Genomic DNA, 10,402 nt, shown 5'->3' on the forward strand with positions numbered 1-10,402 from the left:
ACTCCACCTACATGAGGTCCACACAAAGCATGCAATTCTTGCACAGAACTGAGAGATTCCACGAGCACTTGTACGGAAGGGCCAGTTTCCTAAAACGGCCCATGGCAGAAACTCCATTCGGTACACCACTGACTAAACTTGAACCACTGCACTTCTTTAATTGAGGGAGTATCCTGCTAGCATCTTGTCTATATTTCTTTTGTATGGTGATCTGGTGTTGGCAGCTAATTGTCCTCGAGTGACTTCTTCCGCAGGAGGACAATCTTTTGTCTACTGGCAGCATTTTCTCTATTAAGGAGATCCAACCGTCACGCCAGCAGCGGCTAGGTTGGTAATTAAATCCACGGCAACAACAACATGGACTATTTCTGTTTCCAAAGCAGTGCTCGGCTGACGTAGCCGAATGCCGCACCAGCGTTTGGCTGGGCCCCAGCGAGGAAGCCCACATAAATAATCCGGCATACAGGCCTCGTGTTTCATAAACACCGAGCTCTGTCGAAAACGAACTGGGCAGGGTGCCCTCTATAATTCGATCTCCTCGCCGATCGCCTGAAGCGAAGTATGGATGTGGCTTCATTCGACAGTGGAGCTGTAATTGCTTCGTGCACATAAAATCTCTTATTTTGAGAACTTCACTTTCGCTACATCACCAGCAGCAGAGGTTTAGGAGTTGTGCAACTAGTAAAGGATATTTTACAGGCTCCGAAACACTGACAGTGTATTTATGCTCACCAAAGTTTTTTTTTTTTTTTTTTTTTGGTACATGACATACAAGCGTTCAATTACCCAGAAAAAAAAAAAAAAAAAACAATTTGCGGCTTGAAATTCGTTTTCTCTTTGCCCGAAAACCGCCGATCGAGAACTCGCCAATTTGAGTCGCGCTCGTTCTCTTCTCTGTGGTCACGGGCCGTTTTCTGAGGTTTAGACACAATCACCAAATTTAATCAAAGTTGTAGGTCATTGAAGGCACATTATGTCGATTGAGAAAAAAAAAAAGTTTCACAGAGAACCACAAGCACTCTGTGCATTCTCTGCGTAATTCTCAACATGGCGTCGTATCGCGGCGGGAGTCGTAAGCTGGACGGCTGAACGAAGTGTTAAATCTTTTAGCCCTCATTGAAATACCAGAAATTAAGACAACAAATGCAATTGACTGTTTACTTCTGGTAGCTTACTTTTGGGAGAGGCATTTATCTGCACAGCTCCAATCTATGGATGCAACCTAGCGGAATTGATTTTAATATACGAAATGCGGGCCGAAACTGGCTATTTGCTGAAACGCCGTTTTATTGAGTGGTGTTTGCTGAACAAGGCTGACCTTTATAAAATTTCGGAGCCCACCACAGGGGGTTGTTAATAACATTTATTGTACGCAATCACCACAGAAGTTTTGGCATAGGTATATTCATGGGTGCCCAAATCAAAGTATTCCTATGGTAATTATTTCTTCATAGAGCTTAAGTAATCAGCCCCTTTTAAAATAGCCTACACACCCAAAACAGAGGAAACTTGTAAGCGATGAAAGAAACCGTCGGGGTTATGCTTTTGCTTCTTTCCTGCATCTCCTTGATCTTGAGTACCCTAGTATATATTCAGCGTCAACTATTTTGTGCTGCCATGTCAAGGCTAGCATAACCCCAAGTCGCACCAACGCTGCCAAACCTATTTGCACGAGAGCACGTGCATACGAAACGCAAACACTTGTGCTTGCAATGGTGCGGGGCTGCGGCATTGCTGAAGCTACAATAGCCTCGACAACATAGCACAAGATAGTTGATGCCGAGTGTAATCAATGCAAACGGTTGACCCGGCTTGATCTTTGTATAAAATGGTTCACAATGAACTGTTGTCGAACAAAAATTGGTTAATCTATAACATTGGCTATATAGTTATCATGTCCTTTGATAAAACAGCTCTAGAATATTGAGCCCAGTGTTGGCAACAGCAGGTTCTTAGTTGGCAACATCCGGTTGACCCTACGCCGGTTAGGCCGCTCAGAAGTCGAGCGGAATGTCGATGACATGCAGTTCGTCTTGAACGGCGACTGCCTCAGACTCGTTGCCCCCGACATCGACGTCGACGAAGAGGGGCGTCGTGCCCAGAATTCGTCCTTTTTGCGCAGAGCCGGGTGCCGCAATGCCATAGACGATGAATAGAAGCACCAAGGAAAGCATAACCATTGCACAGATGATGCCAGCCCTGGTGTATCTTCCCTTCTTGGAGACGTCCGCACCAAGCTCGGTCTCGGCTAGTGGATCGTCTTCCTGTTTAGGATGAGAAGCAACGTAGAGCCACTAAGCAAGCCTAAGAGTAGCAGCACTTCATTCTCCCGGTTTTCTTGTGGACACCGCCATTTTGGTGCTCAGTGCAGAACGGGTGCAAATGGCGATTGTTACAATTAGAAAATGCGATTTCCCGAGCTTTAGATGCAGTGTCGGGAAGTGCCGGCAATGTCGTTTTACTTTGGCACAGAGTGTTTTCACGTTTCAGGAGGACAAAAAAACCACCTCCAGCAATTTGAGATAAAGTTTCAGATAACTGGCAAGAATGATTTCACGCACCAAGATGGCCGAAGTGTTGTTACTTTGAAGCGAAGGCCGATTTACTGGCCCTATTGGACAGGAGATCGAACCATAGGGGGCGCTCTGACCCGCTTGTTTTCCCCACGCTTGGTGTTTACTCAACACAAGGCCTGTGCACATGCCGACAGGCCTTATGGGCATGGCCATGTCATCTTCTACAATAGAGCGCGGGGCGCAGTTTAATGTAAAAAATACTAACAATCGACGAAGCGACGTTAAGTGCCGGATCTATCCTCAGAGAATGCGAGCTTGACCCACTTCGGCTTTTGTGCTGAGCTGGGATCGGGCATGCTGCATTGTTCATGCAGGCCGAGTGGAAACAAAAGAGCCCCTCCTCCCCCTCGCCGGAGAACACGAACTCCAGCCGAACGCTGACGCCGCGTTCGGTTCTGTCGGCCGAGCGCTGCGTCATTGTATTTGTTGTCCCCATCCGTGTAGTTGTTAAGTTAACCGCTTGGGGTGTCACGGTCTGTCCTCCTCCCCAATAGCAGACGACACGTGGCTCGACTTCCGTAAAGGACGCGGACAAGTGCACGGGCGGCAGAGGGTGCGAGCTTGTCCTAGGGATAAAACGTTTAGATTCCCTACGTTGAGAGTTTGTGTTGGGAATCAATTCTCTGAATTTGATGAAAGAAAACAAACCATACTGACCAGTGGGAGACACTCTTATTTGCAACGATACACATACGTCAGTTTACGCACGTCTTGCCCAGCCCCGAAAGGCAAAATTTTTGTCAGTGCCAGGACTGGGTTCTTGACGCACCTTTCATGCAATTTTAAACTTGGGGGGGGGAGTTTGAGGGTAGTGGGCGATTGATTTCTTTCAGCGATTATCGAAGTCTTTCGAAAGTAAGGGATCGGTGGTTATTGCAACGTGGGTGCATGCTCGGTATTTTACGGTATATAGCGGGACATCTATTACCATGGTCGGTGACGGGTTAAGAACCCCAGAAAGGCTCCACCTCCAACACCTCCAACGTACAAACCAAGTGTTATTGAAGATGTTTGAGGCAGCTCATCTCCTAGGTTCTGAACCTGCCACCGACTACAGTTATAATTTTTGTTTACGTGCCACGCATATATATTGCAACCTCCCTTACTTTCTCTCTTTTCCTCCTCGTGTAATGCGTCGCTAAATGCCTTTGAAGCAAAATAAGCGAAAAGAAATGAAATTACCTCTGCTTCTGCCAGACTCTCCTCCTGCGTTTCCATGTCGACTTCGTGCTCTTCGACGGTGGGGCTGGTTGCAACGTCCTCGTCCTTCGGGTCTGGGGAGGCGTCGGGCGAGCATGTGCCTGGGCTTTTGTCCGGACTTGCATCCAGTTGCTCCGTCCCGCCGCCTGCGTCCTGGGAAAGGGTCCGGTGAAACGCCGAGCAAGCGTCCCCAATCGTTCCCGCACCATGCGGTGTAACGAGGGATCAACGAAAGGCCTCGAAGGTTTATTGGAAACTTCTATTGAGAGACAATTTCTAAAACCTGGGGGATGAGTGCTTGTTCGGTTCAAGAGCAAACATGGAGAAGGGGGTGCCGATGATTTGGGCTTCACAACTTTACAGTGGGGTACTTGGAGCAGCGGCTGACAAGGAGCACCTTGTTTTCCTAGGTGGGTTTGGAAGTTCGGAGGCAGTGCTCGATATGTCCTTCAATTAGTTTTTAAACATTTTAAAAGTAGCGGGGGCCACTTATTGTGACCCGGGTGCACGCTCGGTGCGTTACGGTATGCTTCGATGCCACGATGCACATTGCTCTTGGCCAGTTCGCGGAAGTGATTGCCCTACGTGCAGCCGGAACAATGCCTCTGGATGATACTGCCGCTTCCGTAGCCAACTTCCATACATGCTCGGAACCTTGTTGGAGGTTCCGAGCATGTATGGAAGTTGTAACGACGTGCCATCACTTGGCCCACTTAACTTATTGATTTTGCACTAGGGTTTCTTCTGGTGCTCATTCCCAATACATCTCAATCTAATTAGTAAAGTGCCATTGATTTCTGCGAGCTAAAATTGATATTTGTAAAAATGTACTAAAAACAAGACATCAGCAACAGCGCACTGTGATTATTGAACATCATTATAGGCACAAAGGTGTTTGGTCCGATGACTTCAACTCTCTGTAGTGCTTTACCTGTTTTCGGAGGAGAAATAACCTGAACCAGTGCGGACCTCTGGGGGTCTGTGCACCCAGTTTGAGAATCGCTTCTCTAAACAATTCACCCCATAAATCTGTAAATTGTTTTTTCGATTGGCAGTGTTGAAATTAGCCGTTTTATGCCAATTACACCGATCTGGTCTTCCATTCAACTTGTCTTCGAATACTTCGTACAGGGACACATTGTCTCGCATGTTGCATATTAAAAGCGTTCCTATTGCTTCTTTCCACCTTGTTCGGGATGAAGAATTTATTATTAAATGTCCAAATCGCAGCGTTACCGATTAGTTCCGCCACCAGCCTTTGCAGATACGAGTCGTTTCTTGCTTTGCTCGAGATGCCAGAAACATACGTAACTTGCAATACTTACAAGCTACTAGAAACTGTGTGTAAGGCAGTTACAATTGCTGCACACTAAAGATGTACTTTACATTAGATACCATAAATTACCGAGCGTGCACCTCTGACACCCACTATTTATGAAATGTCAGAAGAAAGAGCAAAGGGCGTATCGAGTACCCACACCCAGCCTCTGGGCACACCCAGCAAGCAGAGAAGCTTCTCCACATCAGCTGCCTCTCGGGAAACCTCGGTGCAAAGCACTGATGCGCACATGATCACATGGCCCTTTTGCATTTCTGCACTCTGCCTTAACAAGTGCCCATTCCCCAGTTTTCCAAGCCCATCTTCAAACTTGGGTGGTGTGCGACACAACAGATATATTGTATCATGGGTGGACGAATGATCAATATTTTACGGCCGTTTCTGACTTGCAGCTATCTCTACTGAACCTTAGCCTGCTACAACATGCTAGTCCATTGCAACTGAAGAAGGTAGGGAGAGGGAAAGGTGGGGAGGAGGAAGCAGAGGGGATGCTGGAGAGAGGAGGACGTTTCCCCCTTTTCCCTCCAGTGTTCCATCTGCTTCTTCCTCTCCAGCCTTCCTTTCCCTCGCCCTACCTTCTTGAGCTGTAACTGATAGCGAGTTCGTTTCACGGCACTCGTGCCCACGCGTGCCCACTCGCAGCGTGGAACGGGTTCGTTTCGGCCGGCGCTCCACGAGTGGTTGCACTCTCCGAGTTCGTTTCAGCGCTGACACCCCACGCGTGCATGCACTCGCTGCACCGAGAAAATCGGGAGTGCGCCAAAATGCAATCCTGTCATGCCTCGCTCCGGCGGGGCCGGCGAGGAGCGGGAGCAGACGACGAGGGTTTGTCTGCTGCGATGTGTCGCGGAACCGAACGGAAAAAAAAGTAGATTTTCTGATAGAAATCGCGTCCCGCGGGTAACGAAATCAAACGCGAGCTTGAATTGTGAGCGCCTGCTATTTCACGGAGGAAGCAATTGACAACCCGTGATTTATTTGCAGGTTTTAAATTGCTCTGTTGCCGTACAAACGCTGTCATATACCAGTGTGTAAGGAAATGCTCAGAACAAACGCAACAGCGGCCCCCGAGATGTCGATCACCATCCGTGTGCGGGTGAAAAATTTAACATTTGTCGATAAAACTCCCCCAGCAGAAACCTCTGACTGCCCAATAAGCATCAGAGAAAACTAAAGATGGTGACTTTACCCGAGGATTGGGCAACATCATCATGTTTAACATTTACCTACGCAGCTAACTTGCCCCGTCGTATTTTGTTCGAGAAAGCTCTCGTTCTCGACGCCCTCACCAAGGCCAATATCTAATCCACCTATAATGACGATCCAAATTGAAAGTCCCAGTTTTGCTGGATATTCCAACAGGCTAGTTTTAAGCCGTACCCTTTCAGTGGTTCACGCATAATACCATGCTCAAACGGATCAAGCTTCTGCTCAGACAGCATCATCAGTTTTCTTCAGTGTAAACGGTTATAAGGATTGAAAGATCGCAACCAGTTGCTTTGTAGACAGCTGGTTGCGGAAATTTACGCCGTCTGTAACTATCCCTACGGCAGCCGAGCTGCTTGAAGACATCGCAACTCTGAACTACAGGTTGCAGTTGCCAACGTTTGTAGATAAACGTTTGTAGCGACTGCATTCTCGCATTCCCACGCATCACTCCGAACAGAAAGGCACTAGTTTCGGTTTGAAGTCGGTACCTTTTCTACAACATAGATGGCGACAGCATCAGTCTTCTGCACTCGGTGCATTTGGCGAGTTCGTTTGAGTCCAGTTTTCCGTGCAACACTCAGTGAGTGCGATGCATTCTGGGAGAGAACTCGAACGGTGCCAGTGCGTGTGAAACAAACTCGCTATTACTATACACCTTTTCTACGTGGGCGCCGCCATCTTCAATTCTGGAACTTCCGGTATGCGTGAAAACATTGCTTTCCCCTCGTCTCGCCAGTAGAACATGTTAAGATTTTAATTGCAACAGTCGTTCCTTCTTGTTATGTCCTTTCTATATATTTTTTTCTTTTTCAAGGTTGAAATCTTTTGCTTTTTTTCGGAACGCATACCGGATATGGTAACAACGTGGCTGGGTACGAGGCTAAACAAAAAAGGTGTATATATAGAAGGGACTGCAATGTAAATGGAGAGAACTGGATGAAGACAGGGACAGCGTGCGTCTGCCAGTCCACCAGCTGCCCCGACTTCAACGAGGAACGTCGGGTAGTACCAGTCGCTGCACTAAAACAGCTGGACTGGAAGAAGCCTTACCCCCGGCAGTGAACTGACAGCCGTGACAGTGCTCGAGGTGAGGTCGCTTTCTGCCAGACTCGAAGAAGTTGGCTTGGAAACACCGGGACTTTTAAAGTTCACTTTCGGATCCGCAGTTTTCTGAGCAGCCTGCGCTTGCAGAGCCTGTTCCGGCACGCCATTCGGTGTTGCGCTGGAACGCTCGATCGACGCTCCGGAGCCCGGCACTTCAGCTGCCTTTGTTGCCGCTTCTAGAGGCGGGCTCGCACCGGTGCTTCCCCCCTCACGCCGCTCTTCCGTTGGCTTCGAGTCGACGCCGGATGCCGTGCCAGCTGGTGACCCCGTGCTTCCGGCAGCTTCGTCTTTCTGGACTTCCAAAGGTGTCGCTGCAGCGGTCTTAGTCTTGTCCGACTCCCCGGCACCCTCGACAGTTGCCGAAAGAAGCTCAACACCTCGGGTCGCCGGGCTGGCACTCTTTGGAGTACATCCAGCTGGTTTCGGCCTTGCCTCCGGCAGTCCAGAATCACTGGCTCTGCTGCTCGGCGCATCCGCAGACCCGCCGGCAGCAATGGCTGCGACGGACGTAGTCTTCGAAGGCGGGCTATCCTTCTGAATTCCCATACTGCGATCAACCTCCTCGTCCAGAACGCCACCTTCGAACGGCTCTACCACACATTCCATGATGGCCGGACCCTCTTCAGTGCTCGGGTTCGAGTGGAACCAGACGTCGAATGGCATCACGATGGGATGCTGCGGGTAGTAGCAGAACGGATAGCTCGGAAGTGAGGGGAAGTACGGGAGGTTCGGCGGTCCGTAGTTCGGGTGCGGAGGCGGCAACAGAGCCGAGATTGGGCTGGCGCATGTGCAGAGCGAACCGGCGGGGAACGGGAACTGCGGCCTGGGCAGAGAGAACCACGGCAATGGCCAGCCCGGGAACCGTGGACTTCGCAGCTGGTCCTCCCGCAGGCAGTGGGGGCACACTTCCACCGACGTTTCTGACTCGCTGGTTCGCGAATAGAACGTGCTCGTCGTAACATCCTGGGAGGAGAAGACGACCTGGCATCCGACGGACATTGCACGCTTGGCGCTCTGGGGTTTGCGGGCCTGGAAAACCGTATTCGGGCCTTCCCTTGCGGCCGCAGTCCGCAGAGAGGCGAAATCGGGGGCCGTGGGAGGCAGGGCCGACGCCCACGGCGAAGGGACCGCCCGCAGGCCTACTCGCGACGGTTTCCTCGTGCTCTCGAAAGGAAGTTCTTCGCAGGACGTGGGCGTCGAGGAGCCGAGCATCGTCACTTCGAAGAGGGGGGCTGCTGGGAATTGCAGGGCCTGCAGTCTCGTCTTCGGGATGAACCGAGGACAACCGCCAGTTGCAGGTCGGTTGGGGTCGGAACATTCCTCTTCTTCTACTTCCACTACCACCCATGTACCCCTACCATAGGCTTCGGTACTTGCTAGTTGTTCCAGTGTTCCATCCCCACCCCTGCCCGTTTTGATCTGGATTTGCATCCTACAGGAGTGCGGTCGGGCGTCACTACTGCGCGACGCACGAAAAGGACCCCAGGCTAACAGTTGTACAGCACTGGCTAAATGTCTCGTCTACAATGGATAACAATGCCACCATGTTTCTGGCAGACTAACCTCCCACTGTATAAAGAACTAATGACTAATTATTTTTAGTTCTACCAATTACTTACTACCTAGAAAGAAGTATTGAAAAGAAAAAGTTCTGAAGAAAATGGAACATTGGACTTGTTCCACAAAGGAATTTTGGATCGTGTTCTCACCAGATGGCAGGTGTTACTGCACTTACGGTAGTTAAAGTCCCTGGATAAAATTCCCGCTTTGCGTTTCTTAAGTGTCGACAACCGCCGTCGAGTGATTGCACGAGACGGGTGCCACAAGCAGTTGTACTGCTTGTGGCAATGCCATTCGCTTGTAAGGGCTACCCATTTAGTGCGGCACCGCCTTTTGCTTCCAGGGGCTGCAGGAGGCACGGGTTTTGGGCTTTGGCGCATGCGACGCTACTTGCAAGACGACCACAAGCGCATCGTCAATATTTATATCCACAACCAATTTGAAATCCACAGGTTGGTTTTTCCCATTTTTACATTTTGTGTCTTGCTTTTTTCGCGACACGCTTTTGTGCGCTAAACATTCCCAACATAGCAGTAGACTTCCGTGCACTGAATTGCCGTATTGCAGTCAGTAAGACGTTTGAAACAAAAATACTTCCTGAACTAATACTCGAGCTCATCCAACGTACAAAAAAAAAACCAGCCTTTGCGATTTGGGTAATTTTTAAAAGCAAATAAACTAATGCCACAACATATTATTCGCCCGCCCCGTCCACAGCTCATCAAATCGTGCGGGACATTTCGAATTCCCGACCCAGGTATGGCTAAGCCCCTTGATACAGACGTTTTTTACAAGTACCGCCAACCATTGTTGTGGAACCGCACGAGACACGTGCCACGAGCGGGTGCTCCGCCGCCATTCGCTTCCTAGGGCCGCTCATTTCAGTGCTGCGCTGCCGTTCGCTTCCAAGGGCCGCTCGAGACCCGGGTCTCGTGCACTCGCGCATTTGACGCTACCTGCACGACAAACGCAAACATATCAAGGGGCTTTAGGTATGGCGGCACGTTTCTCAATGTTTGGAAATATGCGAGTACAATTGTCGAGACATCCTTATACCCGTTACACGGGCACACTTAACCGTGGTTAACTCAGCTTTAACTGCGGTTACGTGGCAGCACATTTGCCGCACTATACCCTCGGACAGCTATCTCAAAAGAAGTGAAGACAGCGCGTGCACTGCTTTGATGGGTGCTCAAGATGCTCAAGCGCACGTTCGCCCATAGCTCCGACTGCATCGCCGCAGAATGTTGTCGGCAAGTATTGTGCGCTAATTGTGGTTTAGCGTAACTGCAGTTAAGTGTGCCCGTGTAACAAGGGTATTAGAGCACCGCAGTAACGCGGACCCAACTTATTCATTTTTCTTAGCCCTCCGACGTAGTTAATAAAAATTAAAGGTCACTTCCATAGACAACAA

General features: G+C 49.6%; 1 protein-coding gene across 2 annotated transcripts; it reads right to left on the bottom strand.

Moving 5' to 3' along the window:
* Positions 1 to 1,348: 1,348 nt before the first annotated feature.
* LOC8034401 lies at positions 1,349 to 9,803 on the bottom strand. Of its 2 annotated transcripts, none has more exons than XM_040207479.2 (3): positions 7,375 to 9,803; positions 3,765 to 3,929; positions 1,349 to 2,264 (listed from the first exon to the last, which is right to left on the bottom strand). In XM_040207479.2, the coding sequence occupies exons 1-3, from the start codon at positions 8,857 to 8,859 to the stop codon at positions 1,995 to 1,997; spliced, it is 1,920 nt and encodes a 639-aa protein (XP_040063413.2). In that variant the 5' UTR covers positions 8,860 to 9,803; the 3' UTR covers positions 1,349 to 1,994. The 2 variants fall into 2 exon arrangements, with proteins under 2 accessions (XP_040063413.2, XP_029828826.3); XM_029972966.3 differs by having other exon boundaries at positions 3,759 to 3,929.
* Positions 9,804 to 10,402: the final 599 nt, after the last annotated feature.

Source organism: Ixodes scapularis, unplaced genomic scaffold, assembly GCF_016920785.2.
Source record: "Ixodes scapularis isolate PalLabHiFi unplaced genomic scaffold, ASM1692078v2 PGA_scaffold8__174_contigs__length_109621045, whole genome shotgun sequence".
Taxonomy (NCBI): domain Eukaryota; kingdom Metazoa; phylum Arthropoda; class Arachnida; order Ixodida; family Ixodidae; genus Ixodes; species Ixodes scapularis.